The sequence below is a fragment of the Centruroides vittatus genome, unplaced genomic scaffold (genome assembly GCF_030686945.1).
Source record: "Centruroides vittatus isolate TY-2023 unplaced genomic scaffold, ASM3068694v2 contig_1776, whole genome shotgun sequence".
Classification (NCBI taxonomy): Eukaryota; Metazoa; Arthropoda; class Arachnida; order Scorpiones; family Buthidae; genus Centruroides; species Centruroides vittatus.
The window spans coordinates 380,668-404,542 of record NW_027121087.1 but is presented as its reverse complement, the minus strand read 5'-3'; the positions used below and the strand labels follow the sequence as shown (position 1 = coordinate 404,542).

The window sequence follows — 23,875 nt, the reverse complement described above, 5'->3', positions numbered from 1 at the left end:
CAGACTTTATTCACCTAAAGCTCAGCCCCTAAAAGCCGCAGCAACGCAATTTTTATAATTACAAAATGAAAAATCGAAAGGTTAAAGAATTTCCCGTACTTCGATGAATAGTTTAATCGCAGATCAACAGACGGCGCCACTAAAATTTTCAATACGTCATAATCGCGTCGTTCGATACACGAAACGCCCAGAGATTTTCTATTGCAAATCAGGCGAGATAGGGGCAGTGGCGCCATCTAGTACAGTGGAAGATAAACAGGATTTCTGGGTTGATTAAAGTAATTATGAATATACGGGGCAGTTCACACTGTGCATAACTATCGGGTCCGTTTATAAAATATTATTAATATAGTGTAAGTTAAGGTGAAAATAGCTGCTAAAACGGCAAAAAGGAGCACAACTGATAATACAGGAAATCCCCCTTAGTTCGAAATTCAGAGGACGAAATATTCGCGACTTCGAATTATCTTATTATTAGAGATTTAGATATTTCTGTATAACATGCCAAATGCCACGTAACTGATGTAATTTATTTAGCAAACAGAATACGGCTACGTACACAGTAAGCTGTTTTCGTTATTTAATAATTATTAATTAATAATATAAATAATTTAGATATAAACAGCACATGTCCGGTGAGAACCTCATAGGTCGCCAGATAGGTTTTATAAAAAGTAAAGCAGAATTCCTCGAAATGTAGCCCAAATTATTTTTAAAGTGGCCCAAAAAGTAGTAAGTTGCCTAAAGCAGTGTGACAAGTGTGCCCTCACTAGGTGAAAGGTGTGACGTGAACTTTTATACATTCTATTAATTTCAAGTTTTATTTATATATTTTTATCACAGTTGCTGCGTTTCTTATGCTTCTATTTCAAGTGTTATTTCATAAGTAGCAGCACTTATGAAATAAAATGAGGTTTATTCTTTATTACCCGCCACGCATTTATAATAATAATAATAGGTTAGTGGTATTACGTAACTCTAATAATATGATACATATCATACGTTATCGAGTGGAATAACATTTTGGTGTGACGTGTTGAGACATGTCGAGTCATGGGTGTGCCGCAAATAGAAAATGGTTGTGGAACACTGGCAAAAAGCTCAACAAATATCTCAATCTTCTACTCGTAGCCCACCCAATCTCGTAATCCCGAAACCCAGCCGTATTTTATGAGATAAGAGGAAAAACGAGTAGGTAATATGTAAGGTAACACCCGAAAATGTGTTACTGTAAAAGAAAAACCATATTGACCAGATTAGAGTTGTTCTGGTCTATTGTTCTCTTATAGCATGGAAGCACTTCGATCTAAACGAATGAGTTAACGTACGCATTTGACAGTTCGGGCAGAATATTCATTGGAATTTCGAACTAACCGAATTTCTTAATGTGTAAATTTCTATCTCCGGTCAGGACAAAAGTACGGTTACGAACTAACGGGATTTCAAACTATCCGAGTTCGAATTAACGAGGATTTCCCGTATCACTTTTAATTTGGATAAGCAATTGTGCATGACATTTTTCACTTTTCCGGCTTTATGTATAACAGTGGGAAAGTAAGGCGATCGGCCAAAAATGTCCCCCAAGATTTTTATAATTTTGGACTCGGGAATTGTAAGGTCGAGAGGAAAAAAAAAAAAAAAAAAATTCGGAGTTTTTTCCTGTATGTATGAATGTTATTGTGCATGTATGTGGGGCACGATTTTGTTCACCCTCTGAAGCGTAATTCCTGTGCTTTTTGTCGAAAATGTCCGAAATTTTACAGGCAGGTCAGTGTATTAAGGGATTGGTGGTTAATGGTAGCCGGGATGGAAGATAAAGGGAGTTCATGTGTAATATAGTAGGGTCGGACTTAATGAAGAATTTACTCGTTATTAGCATTTCCAGTTTTTTGTTTTATAGAACCTATTTCTACCGTCAATATTAAGCTTTTTGCTATTTTACAATAATTAAAAATATAAAAATTTTTAATATCATAACAGATGTCTCCATACACGCAGTTTTAAATGTTGTTGCTAGGGAATTTAAGCAACTCATTGCTGAATTTTTTTGTATGGGAGTGTTTAGGGGAAACTAAAAATAAAATATTTTTTTCAATATGTTGGAGAACAATAAATATTGAAAGGTAAACTTTTATTAGTCATTAGTATTAATACCCTTTCGGGAAGAAGAAAATTCACGATAGTTAAATTTTAATTCGGAATACGCTCAAATTAGGCTCTAGAACAGGCCTGGCCAACCCAAACTGTTTCGCGGGCCACTTTGATCACGCGTAACTTTACGGAGGGCCACAATTTAGGCAAACATGCTTTTAAAAAAGTAAAATAAATACAAAATTAATAAGATTTTATTGTTATACCAAGAGTTCGTACTCGCACTCGTGCACTATAACAATGACATATGCAAATTTTCATTTATTTGTTTTGGTATACACGTAATGGGAAACAAAAGTTTTAATAGACATATAATATCGCTTAGCGGGCCACACAATTTAACGTGACGGGCCGCGGGTTGGCCAGGCCTGTTCTAGAACGACCCATGTTCTTTAACCGCTTTCGGCAAAAACCAGTTTAGAAATATCAAATGCCAAACCAGCTTCAAAGCCCTTTTTGAATTTATTCATTTGACTGTCTTACTACGTATTATTGTATTGATATTAATAATAATTCGTATTTTATTATTAATATTAACCTAATGGTGGTTACACCAATCTACGTTGCACCTCGGTTATCCGTTGATAATTTTTTTACAACTTATTCTATTTTCTATTAAGCCTATGATATAGTCCAAATATTGCAATTTGCCATTTAATAATTACAAAAAGAAATTAATAAGCTAAACTTATAAACTAATAGCATACTTTTTACATAAAAAAATATCCTTACATATTTTTCTCGGCAACAAAATTATGATATATTATTCTTTTGATTTTGCAAAACATTAATTATTATAAATTGGGTGCATTGATAGGCATAGATACAGTACAGTATTCGTTTTAGTATTTCATTATAATCATGTTATTTGTAAATTTAGTTTTTGCTTTTAGGCTTTAATTAGGTAACAAAACGATATACGCTTGGTATTTTTGTGTGTGTGTGTGTTTAACACTATAATCATTTGATTTATCAAAGAGCATTAGGCAAAGAATACTACAGCATAATTCTATAAATTTAGTAAAGAATCACGAGACCACGTTTTAAACCTTAATACCTTCACGCATTGGATGAAGAACCATACAAGATACTCGTCCGACATCGTCGAGAGATGATGCGATACGAGAAGTTGACAGATACGACGGATAAACGTGTACAGACCAAGATTTGTCCTCTGTCCTACTTGAAACAATGCTCCGGTTAATCGTTCTATCGAGAGGTGGTCAAACGTTATTCGGTTTAACTTCACAGTACAAATAGAGAATACCTGTCTCTTTTAAGTGGCCACCTTCTGAGTCACCATTTTCATATAGCGCAGGAACATTTTCCTCGCTTTTATCTCACATGGCACAGTACAAAAATAGCTAGAAGTATTCGTTCTCCCGTATTGAATCTTCAAACCTGAGAGAAAGCACTCAGACAGTACGTAGACATAAAGAGTTTCTAACGTCTTGACTGAAGAAGCAAAACGTTTGATAATCCTTGAGTGTCCTTTGCACCCATAAGGATCCTAGGAGGCAATTTTTTGCAGAAATTAGTTTTTATTTAAACAAATATTTAAATTAACCGTATAAACAGAAAGGTTTCCGAAGTTTCATTCAAGCAACTAAAATAATTATCGAGAAAAATACTTACACTTCGATAACGTGATAATATGCAAATTAACAAAAAAAAAAAACAAAAACATTTTTGTAAAGAATTTAGAAGTTTGAACTTTGACCTTTCGATAAATATTTGACTATTTTTAATAGACTCGATACTGACTGATAATTGATTTTCTAGAGACTTTGCCTCCGCAAAATTATGCAAAGTAGCTTACAGGTATACGACTTTTGGTAATTATACAGTTTAAGGGAATATGAGTGTTTTTTTATTTATGTTACATTAGGAACAAGGAATATTTAATAGACATTCAGAAAATGCATAACATTTTCTCGGGCGACCCGTATGTAGTGCTATAAACAAAAAATCATAGGAATACTTACTGATTGTGCCCCTTTCAAAACGCCATTGCTTAAGCTTACGGTCGTCGTGGAGATGCATTCTGGGCAGGGATGCACACGAACAGTGTCACGTGACCCGATTTCGACTCGTTTACGATCACGTTATTGATACATACTATTTATTAGAGCGGTTGAGGCGCAAGTACAAACGTTAAACTTGTACCGAAAGCAGAAGTACACGTTTGACGTTTTAAGTTCAAGTAAAAGACCTCGTGGCGCTCGTTCACAACATCACGTGACTCAGTGAACATTGACTCACGGGAAATTTGTTGAAAAAATGGCGGATACATTTAGCAGCAAGGGTTAAATACCTGTCTCTTTTATTTACCAGCAAAGGTAAATAAACAAATTAAAGTGTTTAAAAGTATTTATAGGATGTTTAATAACACTAAATAATTATTTTTAAGGTTAATGTTACCTTAGGTAGCCAAGATGGCGGCTCGTCGCTAATTCCAGCAAGGAAACAGTGGGATGCACGTTCTAACCTAACCTATTCTAACAAATTACCATAATTATTAGCAACCAAATTATTAGACCAGGTTAGGTTAGGTTAGAACGTGAGTCCCACTGTTTCCTTGCTGGAATTAGAGACGAGCCGCCATCTTGGCTACCTAAGGTAACATTAACCATTTCTGGATTAAAATAGTCTGTTTCTTTACAATATTATTCGTAAATGCTTAAATAATCATTATTTTAAATAAAATACGTCATAATTTTAAACACAAAAAAATGAAGTGTAAGCCAATCGTCTACTCGCCTTTCTAGAAGGAGAGAACGCCATTATCGACTGTATAGCATTGCCAGATGGCGGCGCTCGTCTGTCCGCCGTTCACGTTTGGGCTGAATACGTGCGCCTCAACCTTTCTATTGATACTAGTGTGTTCAAAAACTACTGTGAATGAATAGCTAGTCTGGGAGGAATCCGTTTTTCTAATTACAAAATACATACTGTAGTATATTATGATATATCACGTGACCGGACGGCACCGAGAAATGTCACGTGACACTCTTCGTACGCGTCCGCCGTACAATGTGCCGCTCTACCACGAAAACGAGCTTAAACAATGGCGGCTGGAACATAGCACAATCAGAAGTATTCCTATGATTTTTCGTTTACAGCACTTTACATACGGGTCGCCCGCAAAAAATGTTATGCGTTTTCTTAAAGTCTATTAAATATACCTTCTTTTTAATGTAACATATATAAAAAAAACCTCATATTCCCTTAAACCAGCGGTTCCCAACCTTTTTTTTTTTTTTTTGACCAGGAACCACTTTGATTTCATTGTTGTTAGCAGGGACCACAAGGATTAAGAAAAATAAACTTTAATCAAAACTTTTAACATAAGTAATCGTTAAACTCAAGAGTAACATGCTTTAACAGTACTATTATAATAGAAAACATAACACTTTTAGTAAAAATTAAATTCAGTTTGTATCAACGTGGGAATAATAATTTAAAATGAATAAAAGTTTTAAATCTTTCGCGGACCATATTTTAGCTCTTGCGGACCACTGGTTGGGAACCGCTGCCTTAAACTGTATAATTACCCGACTTTTTTCCAGGGGATGTTTCCTCACGTGAATTATGTAAATTAGCTTTAAAAACATCGTTAATTTTAGGATAAGAGCCTTCCTAAACACAGGAGTTCGATCGGGGGTTCGCGCCTCACTCGGACGAGCTGGCAGCGGGAGTTTTTTCCGGGTTTTCCTCCTTGCCAATGACGCCTGAATAGGGGCCAGCTTCCCTCCAAGTCTTCCTGGCATTCCTATCTCCCCTTCTCGCGGTGGCCGTCTCCGATAAGGCCGACTTTGGTCGCATTTGCGACCTCTTACCCGTCTTCTCGGATTGGCTGTCTTCTATAAGGCCGACTCTTCGGTCGCTGTGCGATCGCCCTCCTGTTCTTCCGGAGTACAAGCGAATAGCATACACTCCTCTATCAGCCAAAGGCACAGGGAACTCAATTAATGCTTAGGACAGGGATAAGAGCCTTACTTTTGACCTTTGAAATATTACAGAATACCGACAATCTTATACCGTTATTTTTATTGATCGATTGGATATCACCTAATTTAGCCTTTAGCTTATTTAATTCATCACCTCTGTTAAGATAATGTTCGTAGAGACTGACATAAGTCGTCCAAGGCCCTGTTCTTTAATTTTAAATCGAAATTTCGAGACTCTGGCAATAAAGTCCTAATTATCGCTATGTGCGAACCTAAACGGTCGGACATGCCTCCGTTAACGGTGTCCTTCCTAGCCTTATTGTTTTCTTGCGAAGACTGAATTCTAGTATTATATTCGAGTGAGTAATCGGTATCCATAAATTATTTATAGAATAAGTAAAAATCAATCTGCATAATTAAAATAGCCCTATCAACTAACCAGGGAGAATGGCACCGAGAAAGAGAAAAGAAACAGGCACTTACCGAGAAGAACGTCCTACTGCAAGGAGTTACTAAGCAAGAATGGCACCTAGACCCGGAAATACGTTAGAAAACAAAAGAATTTGTAACAAAGAGAACAGGTTGCAAATTAGAACACATGAGAGGACATTCAGCCAGAGGCATTCCAGAAGATTCTAGAAACACCTAATATTAAAGTATTCCTAAATAGAGTATACAGATCTAGAATATATTTATAAATTTAAAAAGAAAGTCTGTTTAAATAAGAAAAAATAACAATATATTTACTGGTAATTATTTATAGCTACAGCAATTAAAATTTAATTGTATGTCAAAATATGAAGTCTGATTAAATAAAAATAAATATATTTTGTTTGAAAATTAATTATAGCGAGAGCAAATACTAATATATGTATGCTGAAATGTGTGGTCTGATTAAATATATATAAAAATCCACACGAATCCGGCAGACCCAAACCATGCATTCCAGAATTAACGAAGTTCTATCTCAATCAAAAGAAGTACATAAATAAGAATGTTCTGGTTTAAATACGTTCTGACAATTAAAATAGAAATAATCGAGAAACGTTTAATAAAAAAGTTAAAATAATGACTTTTATAAAACCATTCAGATCTAACGTTTCAACTATAATAATTATAGATAATGTTAAGTGACGGCCGAATGGCCGAGCGATAGGCTCCAGACGGGTCGAAAAGTCTCCAGGAATTTTTCGGGGGTGGTTCGTTCGGATATGTCGGGCCAAGGCCCCGTCTCTCACCACTCGGCTGCCCCATTTTGGGCCTGTCCGAACCCATAATGGGCTTGCTAAAAGAGGCCCTTTTAGTGCCCACAGGGTGGAAAGAGTTTAAAAAAGGTAATGTTAAGCAGCAAAAGTTATCTTTGGATGAGACATAATACATTCTAAATATTATTATTATCCAGTACTGAAATCAAAGTCAATACTAATTAATTATTTCCCAATTCTTCTTCATTTTCCGATTTCTTCACCGGAATATAAACGGAACGTCTGAAATATAAGAGAGAATATTTTTAATGAGATAACCTGACTGGTCTTTGCCATGCACGTGGGTCGATGAATACAAACCTTCCAGTATTTTCACTTTGAGCCAATGTATCAGTTAATTCCAGATCTTTTGTCTCAGGCAAGAATATTACCAATAGAGCTCCAAATATAGAAATTCCTCCAAATAAAGCGAGAGGAAAAATTCTGTGTACGTGAACTGCCTAATAACACATTATTAATTCAATTATAAGATGCAACGAATAAATTGTTGCACGAAATCGTTACATATTTTACTTACCGCTTCCTTCATAAATGGAGCGGCTATGGCGCCTATGCGACCCATCATCGAGCACAATCCTAAACCAACGTTACGTACAACAGTTGGATAGATTTCGGCGGGCAGTAAATATATAGATACCAATGATATTGCCATACCAAATTTCGATATAACAGTTAAAATAATAAGAATTGTCGAATAATCTGTAAATGTAGATATTTAAATCAACTTCAATAACAAGAGTATAAATTATATAATGTATTTACAACTCAGTACCTTTTGGGACAGAAATAGCTATAAGACATATCACTCCAGTCAATGTCATTGGAGCAATTAACATAAATCTTCTAGTGACATATCGTTGAATGTAAAAATAAAGTACACAGGCTGGTATTTGTATTAGAGCGGCGAATAAATAAAATGTCAAACTGTCTACTCCAATATCATCAGCCGAGAAAGCCAATCCATAATACGACAATATATTCGATATCCTGCAACATAATTTATATTACATAGAGGTATGCCTAGATTAAATAAGATTAATAAATAACATTGTAAGTATATTTACAGTAAGTTTACAAAATAATAAACGTTTAACTGTTTTTTAATTCTCGTCAAACTTACCAAACAATGAATAAAATTAATGTAAGTCTTCTTAAATTAGGATATTTTAATATGTCCAAAAAAGTAACTTGTTTATTATCTTTTCCTTTGCTCTCCTGAATTATATGAATACATAAAGGTAAATTGAAGCGAAAATAAAGTATTTTTCTAGAAAATAACAAATAATTACTTTTATAATTCTTTCTGAAATCATTTTTAATTTATAACTCAAATTTTCTATTTTTCTATTATTCAATTTCACAGCTCTTTCGAGTATTTCTTCAGCTTCATCAATTCTTCCTCGAGAAAGAAGCCATCTTGGAGATTCTGGTATTATCCTATTTTTAAAATTTAAAAAAAAATCAAAAAATAGCTGATTATTTTATAAATTAAAATCGAAATTTTTCTCTTACCTCCATAAAGGAAGGATAATTGAATAACATAAAGCAGGTATCAATTCTATGTAAAACCAATGTCTGAAAAGCCATACAAGTGCAACAAGAAACATCTGTCCCAATATCCACGAAGCAAAACATACTAAGCGCACATTTACTCTGTATTCTTTACTAACTGTTTCTATTACTATTGATTGAATGTTTTGAGTATAGAATAATTTTTAGAAACTTTCAATATGTTAATCATACTTACCCAGTGTATATATTGTTAAAAAAGTAGTCGATCTTCCCATAGCAAGGAAAAATCTACAAACTGCAAACATCCAAAAGTTTTGTGAAAATGCACTTATCATTCCGAAAAGAAACGTCCACGCTACACTAATGTAGAAAATAGGTTTTCTTCCATACCTGGTTTAATGATCGATTATATTTATATTATACTTAATAATATTAAATCTTTGAACTATAATTCGGAATAGCTCACCTGTCAGACAATTGCCCACCAAGTAAACCAGTTATCAAAAATCCAAAGTAATAAAGAGACTGCGCTAAAGAAGCTAACCAAGCTCTTTCGCAAACCAGATCCCACTGAAAATTATCAATTTAATGTTAATATTTAAAGGAAATAAATGAGATCATAAATCAGGAAACGGGAACCATCTTCGTTAGTGAGAAAATGGTTTAAATTTAAATAAAAAAAACATATATGAATAAACTGGATAATTCAATTGTTTAGTATTTTTTAAAATTTGCATTAATATAACATACGGTTTGTTGCATAATCAAAGCCGCAAGAGCGTTTACCATTCTGAGAAACCAGATTCAACTCTGTACTTCGTGACCTTGTTTTGGGTGGTCTGTTCCAGATACATTGATTAGGTTATGATCTTTAAATTGCTACATTTGTAAATATTTATTGAGAAAGAGAGTTAGCTAAGCGGCTTACAAAGCTTCGTTCTTTTTCAAAATTTTATCGATCGATTTGCATAAAACTTTGCCATTTTCATTTATTGCGATGAGGAATCCAAAAATATAATTAAAATCGGTATCCGTGACTTCGTTTTCGAGATACGGTGGGTCAAAGTGACAATGTCCGTGCTCTCTAATTGAGCGAGCCTAATGGAATTCAGGAGGCAAAAAACCAGCATTGCGTGCGCCTAACGGAAAATAGGCGTGAAAAACGAACAAAACACAAGAACACAGAAATCGCCCTCGATTGCTTTGTTCTTGAATCACCCCATCCTGGCCGCGGTCAAGGTGGCAGCCTGCCGCTCTGGGGACCCGGGATCGAATTCGGACGGGTCGAAAAATCCCCAGAAATTTTTCGAAAGGTGGTCCGTTCGGATACGTCGGGTCCCGTCCCTCACCACCTGGCCGCACCATTGTGGGCCTAGCCTAACCCATAAAGGACTTGCTAAAAGAGGCCCTCTTGTACTGACCGGGCACGGAGATACGACCCTTGCATATGCCGTGTCGGCAAACACAAGGATCGTATCTTCGTTTCCGGGCAGTGCAGGGATCACTTCTCCCATGGTCAGCAGGTGCGTGGTGGCAACTGCAAGGATCTTCTCTCCGTAACCGGCAGATACAAGGACAGTCTTTCTTTCCGGCTTCGTATCAATTCTATCGCGATACGACAAAGTCGCGCGATGTTCTAGTAGCAATAAGGTTTGTAACTACCTTTTTAACAATACTTTTAAATAAACGTTTTACTCTTATAATCATAATTACAAACAATAAAATATTGCATACGCTCTGTGCATCAATCAAGCTTTATTCTAAGGTTTTTTTTCCTACTGCACAAATATCAGTTTTGTTTTGACTAAGCCGATAAATTCTGGTGTTAAGCTGGTGGTAAGATGTTAATATATAAGCTGTAAAACCTTTGTAAACCGGGATCGCACAATACCGAATATTTTTTCGGATTTGGTAGGTCTCCGTTTTGAACAGGTTTTTTTTTTTAACAGAAAATTGCTCTGTTCGGAAGATATTTTTCCGTTTAGGCTGATTTCCTTTTTATTCGGGTTCCCTTTGCCGTTCACTGTGTAATTTGGGTTAATATTCTTCAACATAATCAGAAATACTAGAAATACTTATAAAACCCAGAATCGGATAATTAATTATTGCACAAATATGGAATTTCCACTGCACAATTCAAATTCCCATTACTCATTTTGTCTTCAGTTGCATGTTAGAATAGGCCCTTGCATCGATAGTTCAGCATGTGTGATGTAGGACCTTTCAATCAAGCCGTTCTACCGAAATGAAACCTTTCGAAAAGTTTTAAGCCATTCACATATCGTTAGAGATTACGTGTTTCCCAAATATTATAACAATTTCCTAGCAAATGGATATTATTAAGAAATATAAAAATGGCAGAATATACATCTTCTATATATTGGAAGCAAAACTGGAGTTTTCACGAATACATAATAACGAAGAGACTCTAAAGACAGAAACTCCAAAAATATAAACCTTATTTAGTTCGACGGAAAGCCTTATATAAGCCCAAACCCAACGGAAAAATATTACTGTTACGATGCTAATAACAGGAGATTCAAAACCATTGTGACATAAACAAGTGAAAAAGATGTTTTGTCTTATTAATGACTGTTTTCCTCCTTTTTTGCGAATTTGAAACTACACCAGTATCGCGAGAGACCTCAAAATCGACGTTTAATTGGATCCAAACCGGGAATAATTGATCTTGGGACTTATATTCTTCTATTGTTTATACGCTCGCGTCACGTTTTTCATACAATAATTATTTCTAGCTTCTTCCTTATTTTAACACGAATTTTAGTGAGGGTTCGGACTTGTCCACAGCCTCACATATATTTTCAATTGGAGCATATCATGTATTAATATTATTTAATATATCAAGAAAGACTGCAAGTTCATTAGTACTTAAAACTGCAGAAAATTACAGTTTCATTTATATGAATTTATTAACTTAGTTTTTGTTTTTAATTTATTATCGACATTATAGTAAGTACGAATCTTTAAAAACGATATTATTATATTTGGTTTAACTTTTGCATTCTTTACAAATTTTACGAAAGAATTTGCTAGTGTAGAATGACGAAGCTGCGTGTATTGAAAACCAACACTTATTTGCTAGTAATTGTTTTTCATTTAGAATTGCAGAGATTTATTATTTTTCGAAATGGAAAAGAATGGAAAAAATAAAAAATATATTATATCTTCACATAACAACTAATTATTTACTAATATTTTAAGTTTAAATTATTATATCACAAAGTTAAAATATTCGAAACAAAAGACTTACTTCTTCGATTATCGTCGATCTGTAGAAAGTGTGATCATAATATAACGACGTACACGCTATTTGACTTATATTTTTCTCAATTGATAAACCATACATTTTACACGTGCTGGATATATCCACATTATCAAGTGTTTCAATAGGAATACTGTGATTTTTCCATTTTTCTGTCGTCAAATTAAAATATTCGAATGAATTTTCACACCAGTAATCGACGTTGGGAGCGAGGAAAGCCATACTCATATTGTAACACGCCCCAGGTAAGCTTACATACGCTGCGATTGACATAATTATTACGTGCCATTTACCGAAATTTCCAACTAAATCATTAAGATCCGAGTTTTGTTCTTCGCTTCCATTCTCACTAAATTGATAATTTAAAAAAAAAAAATATTTTTAATGCTTAATAATTGCTAAATGTGAATGTATACTTACCTGTATGAATTGTTAGCTAGATGATTCATAATTGGATTACATATATTATGATACGTGTAAAGAAGTCTAATTACTTTCTACTTCTTCAAGAGAAAGGGGATTATGTTCACATCACAATACAAACACGTGAGACTGAAGTAACATGATAAAAATATGTGTTTAAAATAATATCCAATCATCTTAGTATAAATAATTAACGAAAAATTATATGTCATGCAATGATTATAAACGATTAATATTTGATATTTCGCTTTCAATACTTTCATTCATTATCCATGTAAAAGTACTTATCGTAGATTATGTAAGAAAATTGCTTCTAATTTTAGTTAATTTTTTAATGTTTTTTCGTTCTTTCCTTAAGAATCTACAACTTAAAATATTCAATATATAAATGTTAAAATATATCACTCTATATTTTATAAAAGGTCAAAATTTAAATTTAAAAATTTTTACTTTTGTTTCATTTATTTACATTTTATGTACCTGCATCAGTAAATACCAGTACTGTACTTGTTTTTTGTTTTCCTGGTCGTATATCGAAACTTAGCTACAAAACCAGAAGGACGTTATAAGCGAAAAACCCTGTAAAAAGCAGCCTTACAAAGAAGACCGCATGTATAAATATTTTATTGTTTCTTTAACATATAATTAATTAACATGTATACATTTAACGGGAATGCTTATAGAGTTTATAGGAGGTCTAAATAGTTTTTTAGGTTACTCGACTTAAGGGATGTAAACAGTGAAAATGAACAGGTTTGTGAAGAGGAGCCGTGTTGGTATTTTGCTGTTTACATCTCTAAAACAAAAAAATTAAAAACCAATTAACGCTGGAAGTATTACACTGTGGAAAAAGTGCATTACTTATGAAACATAAATAATACACTTACCCTGTATTATAAAAGAAAATCAGGCTTCATTCAAAATTTCAAAAATAATTCTTGTTAAAAGTAAGAAAGTGCTTATAAGTGAGCTTTCGAAGAAGAGAATAAATTATTTTGTAATATGTTTATAAAAATATTTAATTCTCAACACAAAAATTCTATAATATAAACAAGCGAATTTATTAAAAATTTGAGTAATCTATTTTTGTTACACTCAAAAGGGAAGACAACGAATTAAATTAAATCGAAAGTAATTTTATTTTTCATTTTTGAGAATTTACCTGGAAATTTAACCGATATCTCACAAAATCGAATGTTTGAGCATTAAAAAGCACGCATTGAAAACAAATTAATTTGACATTTCTTTTAACAGGTGTATCTAATTTAAAAAGTTGATTTGTACGTGTTTTGCACGTTTTGATGAAATAAACACTATCAATACTTTGTACTAAATAATCTCAACTGAATTTTAAATTTAAAATAAAATATAAAACAATTGCAGTGTCCTTTTTCGTTTAGCTTCTACAGGATGTTTAAAAAAAAGCTGTCAGCATTTCAGCATTTATATGGTAGATACGCGCATAAATTCATAGCCAAGATGGCGTATTAATCTTATAGATTAAATTTCCAAAGCGAAAAGGATGCACAAGTTTAGTCTGAAACTTCAAATCCTTATGATTTTTTCAAAGAATTGAAATTTGTTATGATAATTGCCATCGTGATTTTGCAGTTCCAAGTATTTCTCAACGTTAAAACGAAACAAAGGGAAATTCAGAATAAACGAGTGAAAAATCAGCATTATCATTCAAACGTTTCTTCTCCCTATGAAAATTAGCCATGCCTTTAAAAATAATTATAGCTTAGAAAAACAGTGAAAGAGGCTTTTGAAATATAGCTTGACAAACAAAATATTGTCAAAATAATTTCGACTCTGCAGTAGCCACTATTTTATACAATTCTATTAACTCCTTTAAAAAAATCGAAAAAAGTATCGATTGAAATTCAAAAATATATAACGAACAGCTGAGTTTTTAAGTTGTCTTCTGTTCAAGGTTTATGCCTTAAATCGGATCTTATCTATACGGATTTTAACAGAAGACAAGCTTATTTTTATTTCGTACTAGGAAATAGCTGGCTCCTCTTTATATTAATCTTTATATTCTTACATTTAAACAATATTTTGACTCTAATTATATTAGAGTATTGGTTTAACAATACCGTGTTCTGTAGTTTATAATTATAAATCAATAATGTTTTATATGAATTCTCTTCGTAAAATATGTTTAAAAATTTATACAGAATAAGAAATAAACGTTGAAAATTACGTTAACATTTTCTTTTCCGTTAGGGTAAATCAGAGGTAGAAGATGCTACTGGAAGCTGTAAGTGTGAAAATAAATTTTATTTATGTTATTGTAAAAGTCCGAAAAACTCTTAGAAATTACGGGTGAATACGGACATTTACTGGTATTTACTGGTTAAAATCCCATATCCCAGATAAAATGTCCACATTTCGAACTATTACCAAGAGATACTGGAAAATGTGCGAATTTACTGATCGGTTCGAATGAAAAAGTATTCATATGTATCTATTGTTTTGAAATATTCTTAAAAATGTATTATTGTAATGATTTTTATTTAATTTCTTAAAACAAATTTGGCGAGAAATGATCAATGTAGACGAATATTTCATCTATTATACAATTTTTTTGTGTGTGTTTTGTGTCTTGCTTTTAATGCAACAGAATGAATGAAGTAATACGTAGAAGATTTTATGAACTTTTAACTGAATTAGTGAATAGGAAGGAAGACAATAACTCTTACTTAACTAATGAACAATAAAGTATTCTTTTACAGAACTGGGCCTGGAGGTATTTTCACCTAAATTTCCGCCCCTGTGTATAGTTTTTTTTTAATTTATAATAAGTATTAAATAAAAATAAATAAAGAATTCTGAAAACAAAATATATTTATTAATTACTATTTATTATTAAAAAAAAGTCACATAACTCAGTAGTAGGAACATAAAATTACACGTATTATAAATTAAATCACAGCAACTTTAACAAAAGAAAAACAAAATAATAAAGTACAGTATTACACGTGAGATGACAGACAGACAGACAAAATAAGCTTTATTTCTCCCGACACCGCTAGGCACAGTCGGGGTAGAAAGACATGGAGTACAGTGGTGTTACATGCTGAGCAATAGAACCGACAATGTGTATGATAATAAAATAAAAATAAAACAACTAAAAACGCGAAAGTATACATTAACTAGAAAACATGTCAGTGAAATGAGTCAATGCTTTTGACAATTATAATGTCAATATAACAGCATAAATTGCATGAGACGAGATAAACAGAATCCGCGTATAAACAGAGGACCAGGTTACAAACACTGAACATATCTTATGCAACAACTTACACACAGTAAGTACATAGGAGCTCCTCAAGAGAGCTTAGATAAAACAGATGAAATCGCCCGTAGAACATAGGCCAGGATGAGGGCACAGTGCAGATTTGTGCAGCAACCAACACAAAAAGGACATAGTAGGCTAGCAGAAGATCATGAAAGGTCTTTGGCGATACAATGAAGCTAAATCAGTAAAACAATAATTAGTGTATTAATGTTCTAATGAAATAAAGTTTAACCATTCTTTGAAAAAGAAAAAAGTACTTTTTGCTTGACACAAGGTGTTCTGGCTTACATGGCCAACTCAGGTTGTCTTCTTCTATGTAGAGCTTAAGTTCGCGTCTTATATCTTTCAATATTGGGCACGATAACAACACGTGAGATGAATTAGAATACTGCATTACAAATTTTTTAGAATACTGTATTACAAATCGTACTTTAATTTCATAACAGAGACAAAATAATATCAATAATACTTATATAAATAAATGCCCAATATAGAATCTTTCTTTAAAGTTTTACTTTTCTTGCTTTTAGTGAAGCAAATTCATTAATTATTTTATCAAAATTAATTTGTTTTGTAAATTTCTGTTCGATTGATAAAATTCGAGCGTCTGACACAAAACGTTAGTGTGCTTAAATGATTTGACGACTATTGCAAGCATGGGCGTAGCCAGGAAGGGGCATGGGTGGGCACACCCCCCTCCCCAGTTAACCTGGTGCCCCTCCCCAGAAAATTACAGCGCGGCCCTCCCAGTTAACCTGGTGCTCCTCCCAGAAAATTACAGCCTCTACTAGGCCCCTCCCATAACAAAATCTTGGCTACGCCAATGATTGCAAGATACATTTGGCTTTTTATTTTGCAATTTATTAATTTTCATTTTTCACCAATTTGGCGCTCGTTTTCATTGTTTAACTGATGCAAGTGCCTCGTTTGCCTCACTCTTGTCTGCTCTCTTAAGTGAAAGATGTGTAAAACGTGGCTAGTAAAAGATCTGTTCACTGTAGACGTTTAAACAGGTATGATCTCCACATCGGAGCTAAAGAGAAACTAATAGCACCAGTGTCTGCTGGAAAATAAGAAATTTTGAACTGTTTTGACGAATTGTTTAACGTCATACATGAAGCCCACATTGATATTGGTCGTGGTGAAAGAACCCAGATGGCTATGGAACCGAATCGTAAGTATAAGAACGTGACTATTGAATCTATCGTTACTTACTTAAGATTATGTCAACATTATCAAAAGAAACAAATAACATTGAAAAAAGTATTGTGGTAAAACCTATCTTACACAACGAAATAAATTCATGAGATCCGTTCCCATTTTCATCGATAATCATCGGATCATCACCACTCGAAATTTTACCGAAATTTTAATTAATTATTTATTGTATATTTTTTACTTTAAGTTTTATTCCTGAAGCCGCTGGGTGGAATCCAAAACCCATATTACCTCCATAAATATGCCACAGGCTCCTGTTTTTAATATTTGATTGTAGAATCAATCTTTGAATAGAGCGATTTTATTAGCAAACAATATAATATCACTAATTTATAGATCAATAAATAAATAAATTTAAAAAAATAACCAAAGTTCAAACAGTTTTAAACCCTATTTTCATTGATTCTGGAATGTACCTCTGGTTGGATTGTAGATGTTATGGTTAGCTTTATCTAGAATATTCCCGATACATCTAGAAGGAAACTTTCAGAAGAAACTCGATATCCGAACTAAAATCTTTCTTTTAGAACAATCCACAATCACGAAGTACTGTATAAAGAAGTGATTGATAACCCGAGAATAATATTTTATTATAATAAGAAATGAAATAATTTATTAGATTTCCGGCATAAGTCTATAATTATACAACTACGACATTCATTATCTAGAAAAGTACACTCTGAAAAATATTTTAAATTCATGATGAGCATGCATTTATTTAAGAGAAAATATAATTACTGTCGGTTTATTACAAATTTCAGAAACACAATATTTTTGAAATATAATTTATAATCATCAGTTTATTCCATAGGAAGAACGAAAAAGAAAAATACTAACAAACTGTAGTTAAGTTCAAAAATTCAGTTTATTTACAATAAGTAATATGTGCGGCTTCGGATAGATCACAACCTGTCGTTAAAACTTACGTTAAAATATTTTTGAATGAAAAAAGATAAGATAGAAATATTTCTTTTGTATTAAAAAAAACGCGAAGAGAACGTATAAATAATATAAGAATGTAAGATCGACCTTTGTTTAATCCGGTTGGGATCGGATTAAACATTATTTTTGATCTCTTCCGCCATCTAAGTTGAGATCTTGTTACACTCACAAGTTAGCAGCGAGTCGGAAAGCGAGAACAAGGAGAAGCAACCAATCAGGAACAGAAAATAATAAAAAAAATCCCAAATTTCAAAGACGCGACGGCTTCTTCTTCTGAATATTTCAAGTGTCGGTCCATTTGTTGTGTATATGTCTTGTGTCTATCTTCGTCTCTATCTTCCTTTCCAGGATCGACATCTACCCATCACCTGAAATCGACCGGAGATATGGAGGAGTCGAAGCAACTCTCAGTCGCGAGCCAGAGACATTCATATTTTGGAAAGGAGAAGAAGACCCAGACTCCGTCACCGACTTTGAACTTCGCAAGATAGCGGACATCTTGTATTCTCCTTTCGTGTTAAATAAACGGTTTATTGTAAACGTCGAGACTGTCTCGGTGCCAGTCGCACCCACGTATGGTGTTGTCGGGTTGTAGAAAACAAAACTCCCTCTCGCGTATATAAAAAAATCCTTTGTACACTTAGAAAATCCCTCTGGTTAGAAATTCAGAAGCCAATATGGAAAATTAATATGTAAAATACCATCAAACCATATATAAAAAATCGTGTAATTTCAGTGGTGTTTTGTTTTCATTACTTTGTTAATCCCTCAACCTGACAACACTACCCACGTACGACCCCTCACCGCTCAATCTCAATCTCACAAATAAGATAAAGATACAATAACCGAATATGAATGAAATATTTATACATAAATAGTCAATGTAAAAAAAAACTGGTATACAAGAATAGGTTATTTCTTCATTACAAAGAGCATATAAGAAACGTGTCAGTAACTTGAATGAATATAAAATGTCACATATTTATAGATACTTATAATTTAAAAATAAACTTACTTCATTCTTACATAATGTACAGTACAAGTGTAAACCTATGTGTTTTAAATATTTACAATATATTGACCCGTTACAATATAAAATTGAAACTTTGATAAAAATAAACTTTTTTCTTTAGCCGTGTTATCAGAATATTAAAGTCTAAATAATGTCTAATTATGCAAAGGATAGTAATAAATTCGTTTAATTCTCGTCAACATCATTTAAATTATTTGCGGTTTTTTACAAATCTAATAAAATATATTAATTTTTAATTACGAGAAATGCCGTTAAAATGAAATAATGCATTTCAATCGTAGAATTCACATATCCCATCTAGAATGACACCTCGCATGATATTTTAACTATGTACTGTACAGTACAGTACTTATAACCAGATGAACGGAGGGTATATGGCACTATACCCTCCAGTGCGGTCTGGAAATATACTAGGATACACGGGTATATTCTCAGCTATTTTTTGCTTTTGTTTAAAAATATCTTTACTCTCCGGCTTTAAAAAAGTGTATACGATAATAAATAATAAAAAATCGAGCAGAGTTGCTTAACTTTTCCGGCTTATGCTTACAAAACTTTCAAAAGTATTTTTATCATTCATCACTAACATATTTCATCATTAAGTAATTAAAACATTTGTAAACATGTAAATTATTCTTTATTTATATTGATAATTATAGAACCATATAAGATATCAACGATAATGTAACGAAATTACTAAGTAATAGCCAAGTTTTATCGTATTTTAACGTATTAAATACAAAATTAAATACCGTATTTTACGGACTATAAGACGCACTTTTTTCTTCGAAAAATTGCCTCCAAAATTCAGGTGCGTCTTATAGTCCGTAAAATACGGTAATAATTATTTCGAGTTGAAGAGAAATAATATTTTAAACTATCTTTCTATTACCAATAAAAATATAACAGATTCTAACACTATTATATTGTAAAAATTATATTACAAATAAAAAATATGTTAATTATATTTCATGCAAAATAAAATTAAATGAAAATCTTTTTTAACAGCTTTATTAATCCGACTTTTTCTGCGGTTCGTATCGATTTTTATTTACAAGTTTTTAAAAATAGACATTTTATTATTTAAAAACTAGAAATTAACATCCAGAAATATTAATACTCATTCCATTAAATGCGTGTAATTAGACTAAAGTGGAGTAATTTCTGCCTGTCAACTGCTCAAGAGCTCGTGTTAATTGCACATATATCTGTCCTTCCTTAATCCCGAGAACGGAGTTAGATAGATAAAAATCGAGACCAGGTGTGAAAAGTTAGAACCAGGAGACTCCTATTGACTGTATATAAACATCCTCTCCATGCCGAAAGTCACGTTATTTCAATTCAAAATTTTTCCCTGAAAGGAATTAGATAGATGACTGGCATGACTCTATTGTTAACAGAAGTATGATGTACAGCGGCAAAACACTACTAATTTGAGGTGGAGAGCGTATATATTAAATTAATTAAATTAAAAGTATGATTAAAAATTGCAGCCGGCATTGTGACGATGCCGCAATAAATAATTGCTCGTTAATTAATAAACATATATATAAACATTTTAATATTGGGTTTCTAGATTCAGCCATTTACATTTGTTTGCTCTTTACATTTTAAATCCGAACATTCCCAAAATACATTAACTAAAAGAAAAATTTAAAGGAAAAAACACACACACACACAGTTTCCATTATTTTTCCTTAAATTTTTCGGTAGAAATTGCTGGTTAACCTTTGACTCTCAACAACCGTATTTCCACGGTGTTTTCTCATGATGTCTGTGATTTTTATTTTTACGCGATTTGCACATTGAAATAAGTTCACACTTTGAGACTGAAGAGTATTTATCATCAGCAGCGGCACCGAATATTTTGCTATGAGGCAAACACTAACAATGAATTCTGATTTTGTAGCAGGTTTTGTGCATTTGAAAAGTACCTTTTCTTATTGCATTGTCTGTTGATAGTTTTTCAAGCGCGATTACGATTTGCACATAATGATCTTTCAATGAAGTGATACTTTTATATTTTTGAGACCAACGGGTTTTACAGAGCATTGGTATATTCGGTATGTATTTTCGACGAAGGGCCGATTCTCGGAAGAATCTTATTATCTCTTTTATTCTGGAAACTGTATTTCGTATTACTGTTATTTCGTTTAAGTCGTTTACAACTAAGTTTAGTTTGTGACTAGCACAGTAAAAGTATAACGCTCTCGAATACTTTTCTCGAAGAACTTTCTGGACACCGCCATTATTTCCTGCCACAGTGGAACATCCATCGTATCCGACGCACTTTTTTGGATCAAGACCTACCTTTTCTGCAAAGTTGTTAATTGCAGATGCTACAGATTTTGCATCTATGTCAGTCACTTCTACAAAACCTAAAAATTCCTCACGAACCGTCATCTTTTCTTCGTCAAAAAATCTAACTCCAATGGAAAGTTTGTCTTTCCCTGATATGTCACTGCTCTCATTTGCCAGGATACTGTAAGCACATCCTTTCTTTACGTCAGTAGTGATGTCTCTAATGACGTCGCCACATAGGCCGATTATTTCATTTTGAATCTGTGGTGGCATGTAAGTGGCATTTTTTCCGCCCTTTTCTGTGTTCTTTTAGAATGTGGTCATCAGCGTCAATTTTGAGTTTGTTCAAGTCTTCAAGAACATTTTCATGATGTTCTTTGCCCCTCAAAAGTAGGTCATGTGTACCACAAAACATCACAGTCGAAACTATTAATGCAACAATATTCTTGTTGGCTTCTATTTCTTGTTGGTAGACAGAAATCAGCTGTACAGTACATCAACGGGTATATTTTCAACAAAACATTTTGCTTCTGTGGCCGCCGATTTGTGTCACTGAGATGACGTGTGAGATTTCGCAAATTCATGCATGTCTTGATAGCGAGTAAAGAGCCTCCCTATGAATGAACCCAAAGCACCATGTACTACATTAGTTGGAGGAAATAACAAACAGTAAATGCACAACGTGCCCTTTAATTTCTTCAAATACGCCAGCCAAGGAGCATAATCTGTCAACCAACTGTATTTAAATTTTATTTTTAACTGCACAGCATCCTTAGCAAAGTCATAACTTGGAATCGGTGACCGACAGTTTCTTAAAATTTTTATTTTTTGAGATGAGATCTACTAAACGAACGTCCAAGCCAGTGACCCACAGGATTCTGTGGTTCCGGTGCACAAGATCAAACGTATTTTGATACGTTTGATCCTGTGCACCAGAACCACAGAATCAGACGGTAGCGAAGATCAACTTGATGCAGTTAAAACAGCAATAGGTAGGTGCAGTTATGCAAGCGCCAACATTCTACTTCGATTGCTCTTCTCCGCCGCTATCACTTTCGCTACTACTTTTAACTGTTTGCTTCCTCATCTGTCTCCCTAAAAGAAAATAAATTACTACTACTACTACACTTCCCAAAAAATTAAAAGAACTAAGAATTTAAGCTTTTGAACGGGTTAGACATCCCTATAATCCTTTAAGTCAGGTATAGTATTTCCTACAGCAACAAATATTCAATAGTTTAACCACGCACAATTTATTAATCAATTTTCTCATCTACGTATGCATTTCGGGTTGACAAAAATTCTCAATCCTTCTTCAGTGCCATATAATTTGTACGTGCTTTCATAAAAAAACAACCATAGGTAAAAATTCATTCCAAGTACAAGTGCATTTCCAGTGTTTGTAATTTTGAATACGTCTTAATCCTATAGAGAGATTTCAAGTGGACATTACGAGTGACTTCATGAGCATACGCAATTGTCCGGCGCCATCTTTGTGGTTTGTTTACGTTTTATTTGTGTTTACATGCGCTTTAGCTGGAGTTCTTGTGTTGTTTATTCGTCGCGAATATCATTATGGTGAATTTTTGTGTAATGCTAGTTCACTCGAGAACAAAGCAACGTCTTTTTAAAAATTCTCGGCATTATTTGTCATCGAGGACTCGAAACTGAGGAGCTTTCACAACGAAGGCAATTTGCATGGCTCTGGAGAATTAATCAGAAAAATTTCAATACGGATAAAGTGAATATCAATACAAGAATTTGTCAGAAACATTTCATTTCAGCAATAACATTTGATTACTTGTTATCACTAAATGATTAGATAAACTTTTGCATGAGTATAATAAAATGCGTACAAGCCGGTTGCATAAATCCCTTTGTTAATACCGACAAAATAAATTTTAGTTTTAGTTTGAATAGATAATGACTGTGTTCTAACTTCATTTTTCACCTTTCAGTTCGATTTCTTAGTCTCTGCTTGTAATAAATATACAGTAGAGTTAATATTAAAGTGTTAAGCAAAGTTAATCGCTTAGCAGATGAAGAATTAGAAATGAATTTCGAACCAGTTGTCCTTCCAATCTAATTTACATAAATAAAAGTGTGTGTATTTTTTAAGATATAAACCAATAATTTCCATTGTTCATTTACAAATATCTAAGTTAGGTTATTTTGATGAGCAATATTAACATTTCTTCAAGATGTTACTTTGTACATTACTAACAAATAATCATTACATAGTAATCTTAAAGTTGTTCCTGACAAATTCTTATTTATTTATATATAACATACCATAATGATAAGTTCTTTTTATTTAATAATAATATATTATTGAAAAAGATTTTTTATCTCAAAGGAAAACATTCCTCATTTTATGAGTCATCACCAGACTGGGTGCCATGGGGTATGAGTGGCCACAACCCAAACTGCATATCGGGAGCATTATGAAAGAGCGCGTAATCAGGAGAAACACAGCTACTTGTAAGATAGTCA

At 33.1% G+C, this 23,875-nt stretch overlaps 2 protein-coding genes and 1 long non-coding RNA gene across 5 annotated transcripts in view; 1 reads left to right on the top strand and 2 right to left on the bottom strand.

The window, feature by feature from the left end:
- LOC136969278 (organic cation transporter protein-like) overlaps positions 1–12,665 on the bottom strand; it is a 34,455-nt gene extending 21,790 nt beyond the window's left edge. Inside the window, exons 1-11 of one of the 3 annotated variants that reach the window (XM_067263386.1) lie at positions 12,582–12,665; positions 12,150–12,510; positions 9,345–9,448; positions 9,114–9,268; positions 8,879–9,047; positions 8,656–8,803; positions 8,487–8,581; positions 8,139–8,353; positions 7,884–8,065; positions 7,667–7,806; positions 7,457–7,588 (exon numbers count right to left, since the gene is read on the bottom strand). In XM_067263386.1, the coding sequence (XP_067119487.1) occupies positions 7,528–7,588; positions 7,667–7,806; positions 7,884–8,065; positions 8,139–8,353; positions 8,487–8,581; positions 8,656–8,803; positions 8,879–9,047; positions 9,114–9,268; positions 9,345–9,448; positions 12,150–12,510; positions 12,582–12,610 (1,659 nt within the window). In that variant the 5' untranslated portion in view covers positions 12,611–12,665 and the 3' untranslated portion in view covers positions 7,457–7,527. Of the gene's footprint in view, positions 1–6,584; positions 6,714–7,456; positions 7,589–7,666; positions 7,807–7,883; positions 8,066–8,138; positions 8,354–8,486; positions 8,582–8,655; positions 8,804–8,878; positions 9,048–9,113; positions 9,269–9,344; positions 9,449–12,149; positions 12,511–12,581 lie in introns of those variants that run through there. The other 2 variants (XM_067263385.1, XM_067263378.1) reach the window with 2 other exon arrangements.
- A 4,118-nt stretch (positions 12,666–16,783) lies between these two features.
- LOC136969287 (uncharacterized) lies at positions 16,784–18,588 on the top strand. The gene is made up of 2 exons (XR_010879799.1): positions 16,784–17,062; positions 18,397–18,588. It is a non-coding gene; the product is annotated as an uncharacterized lncRNA (long non-coding RNA).
- A 2,377-nt stretch (positions 18,589–20,965) lies between these two features.
- Positions 20,966–21,655, bottom strand: LOC136969330 (52 kDa repressor of the inhibitor of the protein kinase-like). The gene has a single exon (XM_067263459.1). It carries the CDS (start codon positions 21,653–21,655, stop codon positions 20,966–20,968), a length of 690 nt encoding a protein of 229 aa, XP_067119560.1.
- Between the last annotated feature and the right edge of the window lie 2,220 nt (positions 21,656–23,875).